At 37.4% G+C, this 23,483-nt stretch overlaps 1 protein-coding gene and 1 pseudogene across 1 annotated transcript in view; one reads left to right on the top strand and one right to left on the bottom strand.

Annotated features, from left to right (window-relative positions):
• The window catches only part of KIF27 (kinesin family member 27), a 92,028-nt gene that overhangs the window by 42,758 nt on the left and 25,787 nt on the right, over positions 1–23,483 (top strand). Inside the window, 5 exon segments of the mRNA XM_036856630.1 lie at positions 5,742–5,939; positions 13,577–13,648; positions 13,650–13,694; positions 16,293–16,469; positions 22,467–22,682. Of these exon segments, the coding sequence (XP_036712525.1) occupies positions 5,742–5,939; positions 13,577–13,648; positions 13,650–13,694; positions 16,293–16,469; positions 22,467–22,682 (708 nt within the window).
• On the bottom strand, positions 1,467–4,749 carry LOC118896904 (annotated as a pseudogene).

Below are 23,483 nucleotides of genomic sequence, written 5' to 3' on the forward strand. Positions count from 1 at the left end.
ACAGTTTTCTGAAATCATAACTGATTGGTTTAAGAAAGGTTAATAACTTTGAGTACTACATCTTATTCTTAATTTCCTAATGCTGGACTTTGCTATAACCTCAAATATAGCTACAGTTAAAAAATTCTATTCTTTGAGAAATATTCCATTATAGAGAGATTTTGTGTATGAAGCTGTTCCCAGATGCTTTTGGTATAGTCAGAGTGCTTTGTTAGTTTGCTTATAATGAATTTACTAAAATGCCTTTTCCAGTTCTTTTGATTCATAATCTATTTTTAAAAATATTTTATTTATTTATTTATTTATTTTTTCACTGTGTCGGGTCTTAGTTGCGGCATGTGAGATCTTTCGTTGTGGCATGCGGGCTCTTCACTGTGGTGCGCAGGCTTCTCTCCAGCTCACAGGCTCATTAGTTGCGGTGTGCAGGCTCTCTAGTTGTGGCGTGTGGGCTCCAGAATGTGCAGGCTCAGTAGTTGTGGTGTGAGGGCTCCAGAGTGCATGGGTTCTGTAGTTGTGGCATGCAGGGTTAGTTGCCCCACGGCATGTGGGTTCTTAGTTCCCTGACCAGGGATCGAACCAGCGTCCCCTGCGTTGCAATATGGATTCTCAACCACTGGAGCACCAGGGAAGTCCCTGATTCATAATCTATTGCTTTCATATTGTTTCCACTGTACATAGAATGGAATTGTAGTTAACCTAGTTAGAGCATTAGTTATCTATTTTTGAAACTGCCACAGTTATTTTCTTTCAACAAGATAAGTGTTCACCGCACACCTCCTGTGTGCCAGGTCCTATTCTAGGTGGGGATGCAGAAGTGAACAGAGCAAAAAAGTCCCTTCTTCAAGGGTTTTTAATGCCATCTCAAACATCTGCACATCGCCATTAAAATTTTTTTTTTACTTAAGTAGCTTCTCAAGTCAACACCAAGTTAAAATAACGTGACTTGACACTTTGCACTTTCCTTCAGAATACATATTTTCCCTTAGCAATTCACCTCAGAGAGTCTTGCGATCAATTTTTTTTTATTTCTTGACCGTTAAATTAAGGCTGCGACGTCTAACAAAGTACTCATTTTAACAAAACGTTAGTAGAACAAAACAATTAAGAGCTTTCCCTTATGATTATTTCGAAATTTATTTATAATTTCATAGGTTTATATCCTACCTTCAGTTCTTTTTTTTTTTAAAGACATTTATTCAGCCTCATGATCAGACTATTACATTTAGCAATCAACAGCATGAGTGCAAAAAAAAAATCTACATTAAAACCCTTTGTTGGAATGCTTTACACTTTCTGCAGAACAGAAACTAAAATAACCTGTTACACAATTAGTCACAAATACAGCCCTTGAGGTTTTTTTGCCCATACACATGAGTATTGTCTAAAACATGTCTTCTTTGTAGCAGCTAGGCCCTGCCACCAATGTGCTTAGCCGAGTTCACAAATCTGTTGTAACCTGTAGCTTCCCTGTCACTTCCCTGGCTCTCCTCTCCTGCTAAGCTTTGTTTCCTGGCAGTAATTAAAACCTTCTGCCACTGCCATAGCTACTGCTGCTGCTGGAACTACCATAGTCACCTTGGTTTCACAGTTTGGCAAAGTATTGGCCTCCACCACCATAGGGGCCAGAACTTCTGCCTCCAAAGTTTCCTCCTTTCATGGGTCCAAAATTTGAAGATTGTTGTAATTGCCAAAATCATTGTAGCTTCCGCCACCTCCAAAATTGCTTCCGTCATTACCAAATCCATTACTGCCATCCCCACTGCCACCATATCCCCCACCACCACGGCTGCCACCAAAGGCATCTCGACCACTGAAATTTCCTCCGCGACCAGAGTTGTCATTCCCACCAAAACCACCTCCACGACCACCACCAAAGTTTCCAGAACCACTTCCTCCTCTTCGGCTGGATGAAGCACTAGCCATCTGTTGCTTAGGTAGGGCTTTCCTTACTTCACAGTTGTGGCCATTCACAGTGTGGTATTTCTGAATGACAGTCTTGTCTGCGGAGTCATGGTCATCAAAGGTTATGAAAGCAAAGCCTCTCTCTGTTTTTGCCACTGCCTCAGTCATGATTTCAATCACTTCAGTTTTCCCACACTGTTCAAAATAATCTCTTAGGTGATGTTCTTCAGTGTCTTCTTTAATGCCACCAACAAAAATCTTTTTCACGGTTAAGTGGGCGCCAGGTCTTTGAGAATCTTCTCTTGAGACGGCCTCTTTGGTTCCCCGACTCTTCCATCCGCCTCGTGTGGCCCTGCATCCGTGGCCGCATCCACCTCCTCCGCAGCGGCATACGTGACAAACCCGAAACCTCTGGAGCGCCTGGTGTTTGGGTCCCTCGTTACCATACAGTCTGTGAGCGTTCCCCATTGCTCAGAATGGCTCCTCAGACTCTCATCAGTTGTTTCAAAGCTCAAACATCTGATGAAGAGCTTCCGCAGCTGTTCGGGCTCTTTGGGAGACTGACTTAGACACGACAGCAGTAGAGGGGGGAGACTTCAATGATGCTTACTCGGCGGCGTCCACGGGCAGAAAGGTTATCCTACCTTCAGTTCTGATTGTAATTCTTATACTCAATATTAATAAGTAAGAACCGATCTTTTACTGGTAATCTGTCTATTCAGATTTTCTATTTCTTCATGATTCAGTCTTGGAAGACTGTGTATATCTAGGAATTTATCCATTTCTTCTAGGTTATCCAATTTTTTGGTATATAATTGTTGATCATACTCTTTTTTTTTTTTTTTGGCTGCGTTGGGTCTTCATTGCTGCACACGGGCTTTCTCTAGTTGCGGTGAGTGGGGGCTACTCTTCGTTGTGGTGCACAGGTTTCTCATTGCGGTGGCTTCTCTTGTTGCGGAGCACGGGCTCTAGGCGTGCGGGCTTCAGTAGGTGCGGCACGTGGGCTCAGTAGTTGTAGCTCGCAGGTTAGAGCTCAGGCTCAGTAGTTGTGGCACATGGGTTTAGTTGCTCCGCAGCATGTGGGACCTTCCCAGACCAGGGCTCGAATCCGTGTCCCCTGCATTGGCAGGTGGATTCTTAACCACTGTGCCACCAGGGAAGCCCCTGATCATACTCTTATGATCCTCTGTATTTCTGTGGTATCAGTAGTGACTTCTCTTTCATTTCTGATTTTATTCATTTGAGCCCTCTCTTTTTTTCTTGCTGAGTCTGGCTAAATTGTCAATTTTATTTATCTTTTCAAAAAACCAGCTCTTAGTATCACTGATCTTTTCTATTGTTTTTTTTAGTCTCTATTTCATTTATTTCTTCTCTGATCTTTTTTATTTCCTTTCTTCTACTAACTTTGGGCTTTGCTTGTTCTTCTTTTTCTAGTTCCTTTAGGTGTAATGTTAGATTGTTTATTTGAGATTTTTCTTGTTTCTTGAGGAAGGCCTGTATCACTGTACACTTCCTTCTTAAAACTGCTTTTTTTGTGTCCCATAGATTTTGGACAGTTGTGGTTCCATTTTCATTTGTCTCAAGGTATTTTTTGATTTCCCTTTGATTTCTTTGTTGACCCATTGGCTGTTTAGTAGCACATTGTTTAATCTTCACGTGTTTGTGTTTTTTCCAGTTTTCTTGAAATAGCCAAAGTTATTATTTTTCTAAGAAGGTTATTATATTTACCGTATAAATCTATAGCTTAAGCCTTGTGTGTGGATTTAGCAAAGATTATTTTTATGGTTGTGATTAAAAGATTAAATGAAAGATTATTAATAGGGTTTGAATTATCATGTTCTTTTTGTTTTCCATGTTTCTTGTTGTGTATCTTTTTCTGCTGAGGGTACTGATGAGGAAAGGAAAGAACTTAATTAAATTCAAAAGAAACGTCTCATAGCCGGAGGACTGAAAGAAGTGTTCCACGTAGTTTTAGAGATTTCTGTGCCTTTGCCGTATGCATGCACGACTGATGGGGATGGGGATGCTAAAGATGATAAGGTGGTGGGGATGAGAAGAAGTGTGATAGTTAAGTGTCTACCAAGTGCTATATACATACTAGATGTTTTATATGTATTATTTAATCATTATTTAATCCTTTGAAGTGGGTATTTTTACACTCTTACAAATGAGGAAGCTAAGGTTTACAAAGGTAAAATAACTCAGAGTCACATAATTGTGATGATAATAACGGTTTTCAGTACTCTAACATTTCATACCATTTTAACATATTGAAATACTAGTGGTTTTATTGGTATAATGAATTTATTTTAGTTTTTTAAAACTTAAAAAATTTGTTTTAATTAAAAAAATCTAAAATCTGTATTCTTTGTCTTTAGATATATATAGCATTATATGCTGCATTATATGCTCTGTTTAATGCTAACAGAGGTGCACGTTTGAGCATCTGTGGAATAAGTGCAAATGACAACCTATCTCACTTTTAAATAAGATTATCAGTAGTTATACTGATATTTTCAATATCATGTGGAAAAGACACTAAAATTCTAGTATTAACATTTTTTTGCTCCAGTATTGCAATACTGTCAAAAATAAGTGACAAAGCCAGGGTCCAGATCCAGGCATGGGAAACTGCAGAGTCCTGTGGCCTCCACAAGCTAGTAGTACTCAAAGTAGTCCATCTGCAGATTGTTCATTATTGGTCTGCAGTGAGATAAAGGTAAATGGGAGCACAGCTTCTCTCATCAACAAAGTCTTGCATGAAAACATCATCAGCTGAATCTAATAATGTGCTTCATGGTGCAGGCTGACAACAGTCTGTGAGTGGTACCGGTCCACAGACCACATTTTGAGTAGCGCTGCTCTAAGCTACAATGCCTCTGTGAATACTTAGTTTAATTAAAACAAAATGTGTTTATGTCAACAATTTATCACCAAGATAAAGGAAATAATTGTAGTCTGCATAACTTACAAATGACTTCACCTTAACTTTTTTATGTCACATAAGAGGTACTTACTTAGTGCAATGCTAAAGTACAGCATACAAATCTAATATATGTTTGCTTGTTTGATCAGGATTAAATTGAAACACTCTGGTATTTTATATTAGTAAACTCTTCAAAAAATTTTAATGCTGTCTATGGATAACTTTACCTAGAGAGGAAAAGCCTTATTTAAGGTAATTAAAATAGTAATTACAATGGTTGGTCACTCAGGGAAAATGGTATCATTTCTGATCATCTTAACTCAGGGATTAATGATTTAGGCTGCAGCTGGATATTAAAGATGAGCACAGTGGAATACTATGCAGTCATATAGAAAGAACAAATCTATGAGAAAACACCTCTAAGATACGTTAAACAGAAAAAAAGGGGAGGTGGAGAATAGTCTACCTAGAATATAAAGTTACTTATGTGCATATAAATTATTTCTCAAGGAATATTTAAGAAATTGGTAATTTTATTTCAGGAAACAGGACAGGTAGATTAGGCGTCTGAGAGAAGAGTCTTTTTAATTATAAGTTTAGTTTTGTATTGTTTTAATTTTTATTATGTACATAAAATATTTTAAAATTAAAACAATAAAAAAAGCAACAATGTCAATTTTGTTCTGTTTGGCTGTCGGCACCAGGAAGTCTCATTATTCTTTATATCTGGTGAAAATTATGATATTTGCCTGACTGTAAAAGTAGAAATGTAGAAAACAGTTGTGAAACTATCAAGAATAAATTAAAATCTAGGCAAAAATGCCCACCTGTGTCATTAAATGAAAAGTTTAAGTTTACTGGAGGGATATGAGAGGTGCAGTTTTTCATTTTGAAATATTCCATATGATCCCAGGTCTTACAGAAGAAGCAACAAAATAGTAAGAAATTGGCATCACTGTCGATCCAAAATGAGAAACGTGCTAATGAACTAGAGCAGAATGTAGATCACATGAAACATCAAAAGGTACAGCTGCAAAAAAGACTTCAAGAAGAAAATGAGAAAAGGAAGCAACTGGATGCAGAAATTAAGCGGGATCAACAAAAAATCAAAGTAATATTGTCATACTTTCCTGCTAAGCATAATATGAAATGTTCAATGTCTCAGAGCTAATGTAACCAAGGTCTTGATTCAGTTGGCTTGTGAGGTATCTCACCTTGGCCTGTCCTTGGCTGCTGTCCTCATTCACTTTAAAACTTTGTTGATCTACATAGTAAAAGCTATTTATTGAATTCTGAGTACTGTCTTGAAGGCTTTGACTTCCCAAAAGAAAGTGCCGTGATAATTTCTCTAACTAGGATCTTAACTTCAGTTGAGGCTGTCAAAAACACAAATTTATAAAGCTGACTTTCTAAAAAAAATATCTAACATTTGAATAGGATTTGCCATTTTCAAAGTGCTTTGACATGCATCGTCCATGCGGCAGCATAGAAAAAAGTACAAGGTAAAATGGTACCATTTCATTCATAGTGTGCAGAAAAGTGATCAGACCTGTATGCCCAGCTGTTCTATAGAATGGATTGGGCCGGGGAGGAACTAGTGGTGTCAGCCTGGGCTCTGGAGCCAGGCTTGCATGTATTCAATCCCAACTCTCTCTGTTCCTGGCTAGATCATTTACTGAGAAAATCACTTACCCTCTCTGTGTCTGTTTATTCTTATCTAAGATGGCCTTATCATACTTGCCTCAGTAGGGCTCTTCTGAAGAAGAGAAGGATGATAATGATCATAATAACAACAAACACTTATCTAGCACTGTGTACCAGGCTCTGTTCTGTTCAAATGTTAAGCCAGACCCAAGGTTTGGAACATAATTGGAGATTTCCTAGATTTTAAACTTTGGAAAATAATATATTCTCAGACCTTAAAAAAAAAAAATGACAGAATTTAGTGATGGAAGGGAACTTAAAAGAGCATTTAAGCCAAATTACTGATTCTTTTTTTTTTTTAATCAGCTTTATTGAGAGATACTTCACATATCATACAGTTCACCCATGTAAAGCATACAGTGAGTTTTGGTATATTACATTATTGATTTTATAAATAATATAACATGAAATTGACCATTTTTACCTTTGTTTAAGCGTATAGCTCAGTGCCATTAATTACATTCGGTGTTGTGCAACCATCACCACTGTCTTCTTCCAAACTTTTTCATCACCCTTAATAGACACTTGGTAGGGGGCTTCCCCTCCCTGGTGACGCAGTGGTTGAGAATCTGCCTGCTAATGCAGGGGACACGAGTTCGAGCCCTGGTCTGGGAAGATCCCACATGCCGCGGAGCAACTAGGCCCGTGAGCCACAACTACTGAGCCTGCACGTCTGGAGCCTGTGCTCCGCAACAAGAGAGGCCACGATGGTGAGAGACCCGTGCATCGCGGTGAAGAGTGGCCCCCGCTTGCCGCAACTAGAGAAAGCCCTCGCACAGAAACGAAGACCCAACACAGCCAAAATAAATAAATAAAAATAGACACTTGGTAACCATTAAGCAATAATTCCCTTTCCCCTCTTCCCCCCCAAGCCCCTGGTAACCCTAATCTACTTCTCTCTTTATGAATTTGCCTATCCTAGATATTTCATAAAAGTGAAATCATACAATATTTGTCCTGTATCTGGCTTTTTTCCTTTAGCATCATGTTTTCAAGGTTCAGCCATGTTGTAGTATATATCAGAACTTCATTCCTTCTTATGGCTGGGTAATATTCCATTGCATGCATACACAACATTTTGTTTCTGCATTTATCTTATAGACACTTGGATTGTTTCCACGTTTTGGCTATTGAATAATGCTGTGATAAACATTGGCATGGAAGTAACTGTTCAAGTGGCCTGCTTTCAATTTGGAATTGAAATACCTAGGTGTGGAATGCTGGGTCATATGCTAATTCTATGCTTAGCTTTTTGAGGAACCACCAACTGTTTCTGATAGTGGCAGCACCATTTTACATTCCCACCAGCAATGTATGAGGGGTCTGATTTCTCTGCGTCTTCATCAACACTTGTCATTTTCTGTTTCTTTTTTATTGTAGTCATCCAAGTACATGTGAAGTGGAATCTCATTGTGGTTTTGATTTTCATTTCCATAATGACTAGTGGTATTGAACATCTTTTCATGTGCTTATTGCCCATTTGTATATCTCTTTGGAGAAATGTCTTTTCAAGTTCTTTGTCTACTTTTTTAATTGGGGTTGTCTCTTGTTGTTGAGTTGTGGGAATTCATTATGTATTCTGGACATTAAACTTTATCAGATACATGACTTCCAAATATTTTTTTCCATTCTGTAGATTATCTTACATTTTCTTTTCTTTTTTTAAATTTGTTTATTTATTTATTTTTGGCTGTGTTAGGTCTTCGTTTCTGTGCGAGGGCTTTCTCTGGTTGCGGCGAGCAGGGGCCACTCTTCATCGTGGTGCGCGGGCCTCTCACTATCGCAGCCTCTCTTGTTGCAGAGCACAGGCTCCAGACGCGCAGGCTCAGTAGTTGTGGCTCACGGGCCCAGTTGCTCCACGGCATGTGGGATCTTCCCAGACCAGGGCTCGAACCCGTGTCCCCTGCATTGGCAGGCAGATTCTCAACCACTGAGCCACCAGGGAAGCCCTTTAATTTTCTTGATAATATTCTTTGATTGTGGCAGCAGATTCTCAACCACCGAGCCACCAGGGAAGCCCTTACATTTTCTTGATAATATTCTTTGATGCACCAAAGTTTTACATTTTTTATGAAGTTCCAACTTATCTATTTTTCCTTTTGTTGCTTGTGCTTTTAGTATCATATCTAAGAATCCGTTGCCAAATCTAAGGTCATAAGGATTTACCCCTATGTTTTCTTCTGGAGTTTTACGGTTTTAGCTCTTATATTTAGGTTCCTGGTCCATGTTGAGTTAATTTTTGTATATGGTGTGAGGTAGGGGTCCATCTTCATTGTTTTGCATGTGGAAATCCAGTTGTTCCAGCACCATCTATTGAAAAGACTATTCTTTCCCTGTTGAATGAACTTGGTACCCTTGTCAAAAACCAATTGGCTGTAGATTTATGGATTTATTTCTAAACTTTCAGTTCTATTCCATTTGTCTATATGTCTATCCTTGTGCAAGTACACACTGTTTTGATTATAGTAGCTTTGCAGTAGATTTTGGGAAGTAAGTCCTCCAACTTTGTACTTTTTCAGGATTGTTTTGGCTATTTGAGGACTCTTGAAATTCCACATGAATTTAAGGGTCAGCTTTTCCGTTTCTGCAATAAAGGCCATTGCAATTTCTTTTTTAATGCTTTAATTGTGTTTAATGCATGGTTCTTTTTTTTTTTTTTTTTTTTACAGCAGCACTCAACAAATTTTTATTTTCAAATTATTCCTTTTACGACGATCCATTCTTGGCTTTTTCTCTGTAGATCCACTTTTTAAAAATTTATTTATTTTCTTTATTTTTTTGGCTGCATCTGGTCTTAGTTGAGGCATGCAGGATCTTTCATTGTGGTGCAGGCTCTTTGTTGTGGCGCAGTGGCTTCTCTCTAGTTGTGGCATGCAGGTTTTCTCTCTCTAGTTGTGGCGCATGGGCTCCAGGGTGCATGGACTCTGTAGCATGCAGCACACAGGCTCTCTCATTGAGGCGCGCAAGCTCAGTAGTTGTGGCACGTGGGCTTAGTTGCCCTGCGGCATGTGGGATCTTAGTTCCCTGACCACGGATTGAACGCAAGTCCCCTGCATTGGAAGGTGGATTCTTTACCACTGGTCCACCAGGGAAGTCCCAGCCATTGGAATTTTGATATGGATTGTGTTGACTATGTAGATCTCTTAGTGTAGTATTGGCATCATGACAATATTAAGTTTTCCTATCCATGAGCATGGGGCGTCTTTTCATTTATTTAAATCTTCTTTAATTTCTTTCAGAATGTTTTATAATTTTTAGTGTACTAGTCTTTTACCTCCTTGGTTAAATTTATTCCCAGATATTTTATTATTTTAGATATTATTATAAATGGAATTGCTTTCTTAATTTCCTTGAGTTACTCATTCTTAATAATAATGGTAATAATCATTATTATAGCAGTAAATAACATTTATTATTTGTCTTCAGTCAGTACTGTGCTAAGCGCTTACGTGCTTTATCTCATTTGTCTTTTTCTCTTCCTGTATTTTCAGCTTTTCCTCTTCTCCTAGATTCTTTCTTTAAACATCTTAGACTTTTCTTATCCTAAAATTATTCTCCTTCAACTTTATATTTCTCTCTCTCACTTCTCCCCTTTATAACCAAACTTCTTGTATTTGAGAAGTTTGAAAGTTTACTGTATTTGATTCTGTTTCCTTTCCTTTCATTTGTTCTCTTCTCCTCTCCAGTCTGGTTTCTGGGTCTTGGCTGTACCGTTCACTTCAAAGCTCTTGAGCAGTTCACTAGTGCTCTCTCTGTCACACCTCAGCTGCATCCACCATAGTTCACCACTCCCTCCATCTTGAAATATTTCCCCCTTTGCCTTTGTGAAATTATACTCACCTTGTTTTTTCTTCTCTTATTGCTTGTTCTTTGTCTTTGCTAGCTTATCCTACACTATCATTTCCTTACCTATGGGAATTACTCAGGGCTCTAGCCTATGCCCTCTTATCTTCATACTCGGTCCTGGGTGACCTCTCACCTTGTCTTTTTCCATGACTGCAGTTTAACTCTGACAACTCCCAGATTTAATCCTTAATACCAGATTTGCCATTTGAGCTCTGGATTCATATATCCAACCATTGACATCTTTATTAGGTTGTCTTATAGATGAATTCCCTTACTTATCTCCCCACTATTCCTCCTCCCTGCTCCCTTCATGGGGGAGAAAATATAGTTTTCCAGTGTACTTTACATGACATTTCAATGCATTCAGTTGGGTAAGCTAGAAATTTAGCAGTCATCCTTGACTCTGTCCTCTTCCTCATTACCCATATCCAATGAACCACAAAGTCCTATAAATTGAGTCTTCTAATATCTTGAATCTGTTCAATTCTCATTTCACTGCCAACAGCCTCGTCTGTTCGTTGCTGTCCTTCCTCCAGTGTGAGGATTAGGCCTGCCTGTCAGTCCTGTGGTCTTGGGTCTCAGCTTCTCATCTCTCATGAACCCTGGCTTAAACCAACAAGACATAGCACTCTCTAAATCTGTGTTTAGGGAAAAGAAAAAACTTTTGAGCAGAATGCATAGTCTGCTGAACTGCAACTCTGCCTGTAACTTAACTTTTACATTCTTATCTAGGGTAATTTTGTTCCTTCTTTCATTCTAGGGAAATATGACCCATTTAAGGGGAGAATGAGTATTCCAGAAAAAGGAACAGTCTGCCCCAAAGATATATTGAAGTTTCTACTACTTCATGCAAAAACAAAACCTGCTCAGAGTCCTAAGGGATATCTTGTCTTCTGTTTGGAGCTAACTCTCTAACATTCCATTTTTCACTTGACTAAACCATTTCCAGAGAATACTATGACTTCTGCATAGGTTCTCCGTAGAGCAGCAGTTCTTAACTGAAGACTATGGATGAGCTATAAAGGAAAGGTATGGGAACCCCTGAAATGTGACCTGGGCTTTTTACTTCTCTAAGCACCAATTTCCTCATCTATAAAATGGGATTTATTATGGTATCTGTTTCACAGGATTATTGTGAGGATTAAATGGGATAATTAAATAGACGTAAAAAGTGTAGCACAGTACCTGGTAGACGGTTATTTTACTATTATAATAGAGATTACAATATAAGGTAAGGTAATAATGTCTAGAGCAACATGCAAAAGAGGGGATTAGACCACCGCAGTACACTTTTAAAGCATTGTGTAGAAGAATAAGAATAGTAGGTAGTCAGCTCCAGTATAAGGTGCCTTTATTTCAGCATCCTGAAGTTGCTGTGACTGTGACAGGGGCTAAATTATAACTGTGACTAGAGCTAGGGAAGCATGAAATTTAATGGGTAGTAAATATAACAGGGTCCAAATGCACTCATAATTCAACTCAAGTGGGCATAGAAAATTTCTTTAGTCTATAGCAGACCTGTGTTCCTTATGACACCCCTCCCACCCTGCCCTGCCAAACCAGTCTGTTCAAACCTTATTCTGATAGTTTAAACATTTCCTTCAAATAATTCTCAGTTCTCTTGAATAAGAATATTCAGTCTCTTGGCCTCTTCCTCCCCATGATTCTCAAAGATAGAGTCTGGTATATGTGGTGTTCGGGTGTGTAGCTTTATTGCATCACATGGTGTTGAGGGGGAAGGGACTTCTGAGTTTCATTTGGTCCTGGATGTGACTGGCTGGAATCTGCTCTCTCTTGTTCACCTTTCCCTGCTTGGCACTTGATGTGAAGCCAGTATAGTTCATAGATTGGTCTCACTTTCAGCTTAGAGCCTGAGGTGCTTTGGCTTCATCTCATCTCCTAATGGCATTATAAATCCCTGTTGAGACTATCAATCTTCCATCCTAGCTGCTAGCCCAGTGGCCTGTCCTCACCTTCAGTTTTGGGGTCAATTCCCCACAATAACTGACCCTATTTGTTCTCAACTCAGGATCCTCGTCATCTGAGGCCAAGGAGTCCAATTAGTCTCTGTTTCCTGATCGTACTTCTCTGTTCTTTCAGCAAGACTGGGCAGAACATGTGGGTGTGGGGCCTCTGCACTTGCAGTCCTCATTTTCTCCGTCTGCTCTCAGTGATACTTTATTTATCATCCCCTTTCTGGGCCAAAACTCAGAGAGAAGAAAATTGGGACACACATCTTTTTTACTGTCTCTTTTCTCTTTCTTCCATTCCAAGGCTGAAAATGTAGACTTCCCTTTTACTTCCTTTTATCTAGTATTCTGAAAATTACCTATGGAAAAGATACAATTTTCATTTTATTATTAATTTGTCACAGCCCAATACCTTTGTAAACAAGAACTAGTAGAAAAATGAAATAAAAACTAAAATATACAGTCTATCTTTTAATTATTAGAATTCAACAGACATAAAATTATTCTGTTAAATTGTTGTAATAAGGTTCTAAACACTTACTTTTAATTTCTGTACTTATCCATCATGGACCAGTAAGAAATAACAGTGCGGACCAGTTCACTTTGAGTTCATGGCCTCCTTCCTGATTCCTGCTAAGCTTTGGGGGTGGATGGCAACATCGTCTCTAAACCCCAGCAGAACACAAGGGCCCTCTTGACTTGACTCTTAAGATGTGAATGGAAACTAAAGGAATTGGAAAATACTCTTCGGAGGACCATGATCAGTCTTGAAAGACTATTTTCATGCTGCAAATCTGATTTTTGAATGCTGGAACTGAATATAACTTTCTTTTATACATTTCTCCTGGATAAATTCTAATATCCCCATTGCAGATGGGTGCGTTGGGTGGACTAACTGAAGGTAGTGTGAACTCAGAAAGGCAAGAGAAGAAAGAGCAGATTTATAATTTTCATACTCTTATCCCTGTTATGCAAATTTGTAACACTGGCAAAGAATGAAAAAAAAATAACCTAGTTTTTCTAGTAAATCCTGATTTTACTGTGAGATTTTATTGCTTGATGAGGGGCTAAACATTATTTTCTTCTTAAATGGCCCCCAACCTTCATCTACTCGTTTTCTTTTTTTTGCAACTAAGAAAGTAAATGTTAAAATGATTATCTGCATAAATATTTTAATGATGACCATGTAGTAAAGCAATGAGGTATTTTCAATTCCTGTTTTCTATAGGAACTACAGTTAAAAACAGAACAGAAGAAGGTCTAAAAACTGAAAGCTGAGGACCTTGATGCATTTAAGATGAAAAAGGAGAAAAGGTTTCGTCTTGGAAAGTATAGACCAACTCCAGGTTTGGTCGATTCTATTTAGTGTTTCCTGGTTTCTCTGCAATTGATGATTGTCTAAGTAGGGGTAAAAAGTGGTGGACTCTGAATAAAATCTTCAAACACTAGACTTTGCCACATGAGTACAAAATTTCTAATATTTCTTGTGAATTTTTTGTGTTATTAAAAAATTAATTTCCCATCCGGAAATGTGCTATATTCTTATTTCAGTAGAAATGGGTTTATTTGAATGTTGTGGAATATAAACATGAAAACTAGATTGTATTTATTCCCATGTCAAGACTGGTTTATTCACCTGGAAACATATATTTCTAAAGATAAGAGCTCTCTACTCAAGCACAACCAAATTGTATATGCACCATATATAATATATTAAAAAGCTATTGTTTTAGTGCCACATTTAAAAAAATGAAATCCATAGATTAATATCAAAGTTCAAAGAAACAAAATTTTAATTTTATGAAATTAGAAATGGCAGTTCTAAAAGTCTTAAGATTACTGTGCTTAAAACTGTAATTACCCTCAAATGCAAATACATCACCTTAATTCTGAAAAATTTATTTGCTCTCTCTTCTTAAATCTTATATATTTTAATAGTAAAATTTAGGACATGAATGTATTCTCAGTTATTTTTCTAGTGTATTTTAGAAATTAGTTGAAGAGCTCTCTCTCTGACGTGCTTGGTAATATTTCTGGGTGGAAGGGTATGTGGGGGAGTAGGTGAGGTAGGAATGCATAGAATGGTTAGACCTGCTTTTCAGAATGTTAAGGATCTAAATTTAAATGAATACAGTAATAGATTCGCACAGCTTGCACTGATTATGTCAGGTTAAAAATAATAATAAAACAAACAAACAAACAAAACCTTCATGCTTTTTAATGTTGTAAAACAACATTTCCAGAATTTGACTCTAAACAAGAACAAGATTATAAATTAATCATACGACTATCCAAAGAGCTTTTACTAGGACATTGATTTGATATGAAGCTCTCTTATAAGAAGAGAGTATTTAAAATTGGAACTGTGTGGTAGGAATATTTATTTTAAGAAAGACAAAATAAGAAATTTTCAGAAAAGTTACTAAGATACAGTGAATTGCACAAATCATAACCTTTATTATATCAAATGCAGAAAAATCCATTCATTTATTATTATTTCCCTAAAAAAACCTGTATTATGTTAGCAGACTCCTACCCATTCTTCAAAGGCACAGCTAAAATATTGCCTACTCTGTGAGGGCTGGCACTGACATTCTTCCGTTTCTCAGACAGAATCCGATCTCTCCTTCCATTTTGCATACATAGTACCTAGGAGTTAGCTGTATACACATTTATTATCAAACCGTCATAATTTTTGGTTTCTTTCCTGTTGTATGGAAGCTTACAGAATATCTGTTATTCATCTTTCAAACCCCACTCACAGTCAAGAAATGTTTGTAGATATGTTTTAAGTTAATTGCTAGTCTTCATAGGGTCTCATATATGGAGTTTCTAAGGTATAGCTGGATAAACAAAGCTAAAGTATTTCTGTAGTTGCTCTGGGATATGCTTCCTGTTCCTAATAATTGTAGAGCTGCTATTTTTAGGCCTCATATTATTGGATGTGCTGTTGCTTATAGGACCATACTATCTAGGTCTGGATGGAAAACTACATAGCTCTGGACCTGCTTTGCCTTGGCCACTTTGCTCTCTTTTTCTCATGCATATTCACTTCTTGTTGTCATAATATAGATTTCTAGGGACAGTTTTTATCAAGTTTGAGAAGAACTGGAAAATAGTACTATATTGCTTTGTTTTCTTATTATTTGTTATTTAGGTGGCATTGCTTCATTACTATGTCCCAGTGCAGATGGGCACTTGGTAGAGTTCATCTTGGACAGTCATTCCATTCACATTTTTGTTTGTACTTATTTCTGGGTATCCTTAACTCAAGAGAATACTGAGATGTTTGTTTTGGAAATCTTTATAGCTCAATTTATTTTATTTTGTAATTATTTGATGTTGACAGGCTACAATGCAGAGTGGATTTCCATGCTCCATCCTCTATGTCTTCCACAATGTGTATTCATTTATTCACATCATTAGTTGATTGATTGAATCAAGAATTCATTTAACATTTTATTGAAAGCCAATCATGGGCCAGGCAGTAGAGCAGGCACTGGGGCTAGAGAGGCAAAAAGCACTGTCCCTGCAATCAGTCAAGGAGCTCAAGTAGGGGAGAAAGACCGTAGAACAATCAGTAGTATTAGTGCTGTGATAGAGGTGTGCACCTTTGTAACAGAGAAGATTTCCAGCATGTTCTCAGAACTAACTCTCAATATAAAGAAAAACTGTCAGCCTGAAAAATCTCAGACTCAAACATATTTGTGGAATAAATTTTAATTCCTTATAAAACAACACAGAAAGATGTTACTTAGAACCACTTATTTCTTGACAGTTTTGGACAGACACTATTTATTATTCTCACTGTTCATTTAAGGTATTCCAGATAGTTTTAAATGTTCATTTAAGGTGTTTTAGTCAATCTGAAGTTATATTATTACCATATAAATTTTATGGTGAAGAAAAACAAATTATAACATTTCTTTGGAATTTTAATGTAGAAATTGGATGAGCAAAAGAAATGGTTAGATGAAGAAGTAGAGAAAGTTCTGAACCAACGCCAAGAATTAGAGGAGCTGGAAGAAGACTTAAAGAAACGGGAGGCCATAGTTTGTAAGAAGGAGGCCCTGTTACAGGAGAAGAGCCATCTGGAAAATAAGAAGTTACGATCTAGTCAGGTATTCTATTTAATATGCTCTTTGATTCTGGTTGTAAGCCATATAAACTAGGATTTATTTTTCTCTATGAAGTAAATCATACCACTGTAAAGTTAGAAACCAAAAGAAAACTTTTCTGGTTTTCAGTGTATTTCGCTTATTGGTGCTTATTTAATGACTATCACTAAAATCTATCTTGAAAGTAAAATGTTCAATGTTCTACCAAGTATGATTTACTTATTATTAACTTTTTTGGGGTATTTAAAAAATTGTAGTATATTATACATAACATAAAATTTATCATTTTGACCATTTTAAAGTGTACAATTCAGCGGCATTAATTACATTTACAGTGTGGTACAACCATCACTGTTGTCTATTTCCAAACTTGTTATTGCCTCAAACAGAAAACTCTGTAACCATTAAGCAATAATTCACCATTTCCCTGGCAGCCCTATTATTAACCTTAGTGGATATTTTAAAAATAAATTGTACCATTTGATGCTGTAGAGTGAACATTGATAATTTGGAAGAATAGCACTTGAAACGTTCTATCACTACTCCCAGGGGTTTGCAGGTTCCTATAAAAGAAAGAAGAGTTTGTATAATGAAGATTTGTTTATTTTTCTAATTATAAAGACAAGGGGGACTTCCCTGGTGGCACAGTGGTTAAGAATCCGCCTGCCAATGCAGGGGACATGGGTTCAACCCCTGGTCTGGGAAGATCCCACATGCCTTGAGCAGCTAAGCCCGTGTACCACAACTACTGAGCCTGTGCTCTAGAGCCCATGAGCCACAACTACTGAGCCCACGTGCCACAACTACTGAAGCCCGTGCATCTAGAGCCCGTGCTCCGCAACAAGAGAAGCCACCGCAATGAGAATCCCACTCACCGCAACGAAGAGTAGCCTCCACTCGCTGCAACTAAAGAAAGCCCATGCGCAGCAATGAAGACCCAATGCAGCCAAAACAAATTTTTTTTAATAAATAAAGTTAAAAAAAAAAAAGACAAGGGTATCTTTACAAAAAATTTTGTTGTAGGACTTGGGTTCTCTGAGCCAGTCAAAGAAGTGGTTTTATGAAGGACTTCACCTCAGTTTCAGGTTTTGAAAAAGGAATGATTGTGGAGGGAGTAGAAGGACCAGGAGAAGCTTTTTTAGATATGTGTATATATATATTAGATATATACATACTTTCAATAATAGCAGTAGCAACAATAGCATCTAAAAATGAAGCTAGCTTGCCCCAGACTTGACAAAGACTGCCTGCACAAACCTTTGCCTCCAGCTGGCCTTGAGTCTGGGGTCAGTCTATAATATTGAGTCATGGAACAGAGAGATCAAGTGACCTGCCCTTTATTAAACCTGCCTGTCATCCAGCATCTAGACCACTGGGATCTGAGGTGATGGTGACATGTTCTTAACTTCTCCACCTCAGTATAACAGGTGGACAGGCATGGGGACCTGCACTTAACCTCTGCTCTGTCCTCTGTCCGCAAACATGTTGAAATAGCTTTTAGCAGCAGGCTGTTGGACATTGGGGTAGGGGCAGCCCCTCCAACCCGCCTAGTTGCTGGTGCTACATCCAGGTAGCTTTTTACATTGGCTGTCAGGGTCAGGTTTTAAAAGCTGTGACCCACGTAAATGACAGCAAGGAGGTTAACAAATTAACGTATCAAGTGAATAAATAGGAAGAAAATACCTGGCACCTTTATGATATGTTCTGTATCACAAAAGAAAAAAGAGGAAAAAATAAAAAAGGAATAAGAAGGAGACTTATTTCTGAAATACATTTACTTCATGATACAGGGGAAAGAAAGAAAAGAAATAGCGGTTTTCTAGTTTCAACAAGATGTAATATTTAGGAAGTCAGAACATACTGAGGTAAGCAGAGAGTGCAAATAAAGGAAACCCACAGGAAATCATAGCAAAATTGATTCTTTGAAGATTGTTTTAATAAAACAGAACAGAAACTTGAGACATATTCTGGGTTCTTTTTAAAACAAAAGTCGTAAGAATAATATTACATATTTTTTCAGTATTTAAGAAATACCATAAGATGCGATCATATGCATTTCAGACAAGAAACATGATATAAAAAAGCCTATATTCATAACATATACTGATTTAAGTCAAAATGAATCAAAGACCTAGATGTAAGTGCTAAAACTATAAAAGTCTTAGAAGAAAACATAGGTATAACTCTTTGTGACCTTGGGTTAAGCAATGGTTTCTTGGATATTACACCTAAAGCACAAGCAACAAAAGAAACATTAGATAAATTGGACTTCATCAAAATTAAAAATGTTTGTGATGCAAAGGACGTTATCCAGAAAGTGAAAAGATAACCCACAGAATGGGAGAAGATATTTGCAAATCATATGTCTGATAAAGAACTTGTATCTAGAATAGATAAAGAACTCTAACAACTCAATAATAAAAAGACAACCCAATTAAAAAATGGGCAAAGGATATAATAGAAATTTCTTCAAAGAAGATATACAAATGGCCAATAAGCACATGAAAAGATGCTCAACATCATTAGCCGTCAGGTAAATGCAAACCAAAATTTAAATGAGATACTGCTTCCCACCCACTAGGATGGCTAATCAGAAAAATAGATAATAAGTGTTAATGAGGATATGAAGGAATTGGAACTCTCATACACTGCTGGTGGGATTGTAAAATGGTGCAGTTGCTTGGATAACTATCTTGTAGTTCCTCCAAAGGTTAAACATAGAATTACCAAATGACCTAGCAATTTCCACTCCTAGGTGTATATCCAAGACAAGTGAAGACATACGTGCACAGAAAAACTTGTACATGAATGTTCATAACAGCATTATTCATAATAGTCAAAAAATGAAACAACCCAAATGTCCTTCAACTGATAATATATAAATGAAATAATGGGATATTATTCAGCAATAGAAAGGAATGAAGCACTGATACATTCTACAACATGGATGAACCCTGAAAACGTTATGTTAAGTGAAAGAAGCCGTCACGGTAGCCGTTCCATAGAGACAGAAAGTAGAATACTGGTTACTTAAGACTGGGTGGGGCTTGGTGAGGAAATGGAATGACTGCTAGTGGCATGGGGTTTCTTTTTTGGGGCTGACGAAATGTTCTAATATTGATTCTGGTGATGGTTGCACAACTTGGCGAATATACTAAAAACCATCTAATTATATACTTTAAATAGGTGAATTGTATGGTATGTGAACTATATTTTAGTAAAGCTATTACTCAAAAAAACTATAGGGCTTCCCTGGTGGCGCAGTGGTTGAGAATCTGCCTGCTAATGCAGGGGACACGGGTTCGAGCCCTGGTCTGGGAAGATCCCACATGCCGCGGAGCAACTGGGCCCGTGAGCCACAGCTACTGAGCCTGCGCGTCTGGAGCCTGTGCTCCACGACAAGAGAGGCCGCGATAGTGAGAGGCCCGCGCACCGCGATGAAGAGTGGCCCCCGCTTGCCACAACTGGAGAAAGCCCTCGCACAGAAACGAAGACCCAACACAGCCAAAAATAAATATAAAAATAAATAAATAAATAAGACCTGGTGCAACCAAATAAATATTTAAAAACAAAAACAAAAAAACAAACAAAAAAAAAACTATAAACCCATAAAGGGAAAAAACAGTAGGGGAGACAACAGAGGACAAAAGGTTACCAAAAAATGTAAGATGGAAAGCAGATAGATAAGTGGTTACTGACTTAGCAGAACAGAAGAAGCTGAAATCCAAATGTCTAGAAGAGGGACATCAATGAGAGCCAAGCCTTTAACTTTAGCTTTTTTTTTTTTTTTTTATAACAGCTTTAGGAGATATAATTCACATAAACGTGAAAAAGACTCAGAAATGAAGGGACCATGATTTTTAGACGGCAGGAGTGAGGCCTAAGGATGAAAACAGGGCATAGTCAGGAAAGCATCCTTTTCTGATTCTGGGACTAGATGATTTATTTTCTGAAGATTGAACCAGGTACAGCAGAGCGCTGGGGTAAGTCAAAATAAACAGGGAATGAATGAAAGTCTGAATCCTGAGATATCCATTTCCTAACCCCTACTTGGATCCCAAAATGCTGGCAGCCAGACTTATACTTCCCAGCAGGAGATTGGTGGATTTTTCTGAAACAGTCACAGAAAAAAATACCTTAAAAAATTTATATTTGGGAGCCCCCAACTAAGTAGCCATATCCCAGATATACCCTATTGTGACACATCTTACCCACCACAGTTTATCAGGATTTTAATACCTGACTCTTAAGTATGATGGATATTTCAGGAATGCTACTAACATTAAAGACAGAGGCCAAAACAAAAGAAAAAAAAAAAGAAGCTCAGATAAATTAGAGCAAGGAGCTGAAAAAACTTCTTAAAAAACCTTAATATCTTCAAGGTGGTAAAAGATGATACTCTATCCATAAAACAAGAATTGCAGGCTATAAAAAACATGAAAGAACTTTTGGAAATTAAAAGGATTGGAGGATAATGTTAAGGAAGTATTTCAGAAAGTAAATAAAAAGATAAATAGAAATTAGGAGGAATAAAATTTAATCGGCAGGTAAACCCACAAAGTCCATCATCCAAGTAACAGGAATTCCAGAAAGATACAACAGAGAAAACAGGAGAAGAGGAAATTATCAAAGACATAATACAAAAAATTTGCCAGCACTGAAGATATAAGACTCTGGGTTGAAATAGCTTATCAAAGGCACAGCAAAGAGTACTAAAAGCATATCATTGTGAAGTTTTGAGTACACTAAGGGAAAAAATATATCCTGAAAGCTTCCAGATAGAAGACTAGTCACTTGAAAATCTTGAGAGTCAGAATGGCATTAGACTTCTCAGCCTTCTTCATTAGACGTTAAAAGACCTGAAGCAGTCTTAAAACTCACAAGGAAAATGGTTTCCAAACAAGGATTCTCTTTTTAGCCTAACTATCAATCAAATGGGAAGGTAGAATAAGGATATTTTCTGGTGAAAAAATTATCTACTACCTAGCCTATCTCAGGAAACTACTAGAGGATGTGCTCCTTAAAAATGAGGGTGCAAGCTATGATAAAGGAAGACTCAGGATCCTGCAAATGTGATCTAACTGGAAATTTTCAGGATAATACCAGAGGAAGTCCAGGAACAACTAGTCCAGTTTGGAGCAGGAGGATGGCGGCTCCAGGCAGAATGTTCATGTATTCACAAAATCATGTAAACTGACCATTGGTTTATCTAAAAACTGTAATACAACTTATGTTGGGAGAATAGAGGGAGGGGAAGTACAGAAGAGGAGGCATAGGAGTGCTAAATCCTTGTCTTCCGTAATAGATAATCAGCAGACAGTATCTAAAATTGGTAATGTTATTTAGAAACATGGACATGAACACCAGAAGAAATAGCTTAAAAGGTTAAAGATGGTTGTTTCTAGGGAGCAGGACTCAGGGGAAAGTGTTGGGTAGGGGACTGCTTTTTAAAAAAATTATTAAACTTTATGGCAGTATATACATATAATTACTTTGACGAAAAACTCTTTTTAAGATTATCTTAAATTGGTCATAATGAAGATCACCGTAAATCTAACTGGCCATAATTTTGACCGGAATGAAATAAGAGTAGAAACAAATTGTATGTTTAAATAACAACAAACCAAATGTCAACCTCTGGGAAATGTTAACATAATTAATTCTACTATGTAACAGGCCAAGAAAGAAAAGTTTAATTTGGAAAATAATACGAAAGAAAAATACTGCCTCTCAAACCTGTGTTGTATAGTCTGGTTTGGCCAAGCAATACTTAGTAATAAATCCATTGTTTGAAAAATCTCCACTTTTTAAAAAAAGGTATTCAACTTAAGATTTTAGAAAATGAAGCTCCCCAGCCCCCCAAAAAAATCCATGGGAGAAAACAATAATGTAAAAGCTAAAAATATGTTCACTTAGTAATTTTCTCTGTTTTTCCTAATTTATTTACAGTCTGGATTTCTAATAACTGATCTTGGGGTGTCTGGTTGATTGTCTTTTTAGGCTTTAAACAGAGATAGTTTGAAAATATCAACTCGCCTGATCTTGTTGGACCAAGAGTTGTCTGAAAAGAATGTGCAGCTCCAGAGCAGCACAGCTGAGGAGAAAATAAAGATTTCAGAACAAGTTCAAGCCCTCCAGAAAGAAAAGGATCAGCTACAGAGACGAAGAAACAGCGTGGATGAGAAACTTAAAAATGGTAGTGTGTTATCACCTGAAGTAAGTCAGTATGCTTTGGAACTAGAAGTGCTGTATGATGGATCACTTGGATGATTTCCTCCATCTTTGTTACTTAAACATAAAAATGATAAATCTGGTCAACTTTGTTTCCTTGAGACTTTTGTCAGATGTAATGAGTCTACCTGTCACCTGTTTGGCGCCATGAGGCATGCTTGACTAGAGACTGTGATGTCCTCTCGTAGAGGTCCATGAACATGGCCCCTTCCAGGCATTGCCAGGGACTGGGAGACTAATGTTTCTTTTGAGTATGGTCTTTCTCAGCTCGGGTTTCTCATCTGAAATCACAGAACACAGAAAAAGATTTGAGGGACACTTTTTTTCATTTCTCCCAAAGAGGGCACCTGTCTCCTCTCTATGTATCTTTCTTGAATGATACTTGGTAATTCATCACATATAACAGATGTCTAGGTCATTAAGGGTTAATTCTTTCAGAAAGTGTGGGAGCATGTTCCACTCTAAGTCCTAGCCAAGTAGATGCATAAAACTCAAACCCCAATAAAAATACCTTTTAGGATTTTTCATTTAGGGGAGGATATGGCTTCTCTCACCTTTATTTTTTTTAACTATGTAAAAGATGTTTCATTTGTTGGCTAGCAAACTGTCCCAGACTTTGTCTTCTCAAAATTTTACTTCAGTTGGCAGTGGTATCCATACCTTATTACTTTATCAGACAAAGATGAACTTTTTTTTTCTTTTTTAAATTTATTTTATTTATTTATTTTTGGCTGCATTGGGTCTTTGTTGCTGTGTGCAGGCTTTCTCTAGTTGCAGCGAGCGGGG

This window comes from Balaenoptera musculus, chromosome 6, assembly GCF_009873245.2.
Source record: "Balaenoptera musculus isolate JJ_BM4_2016_0621 chromosome 6, mBalMus1.pri.v3, whole genome shotgun sequence".
NCBI classification, from domain to species: domain Eukaryota; kingdom Metazoa; phylum Chordata; class Mammalia; order Artiodactyla; family Balaenopteridae; genus Balaenoptera; species Balaenoptera musculus.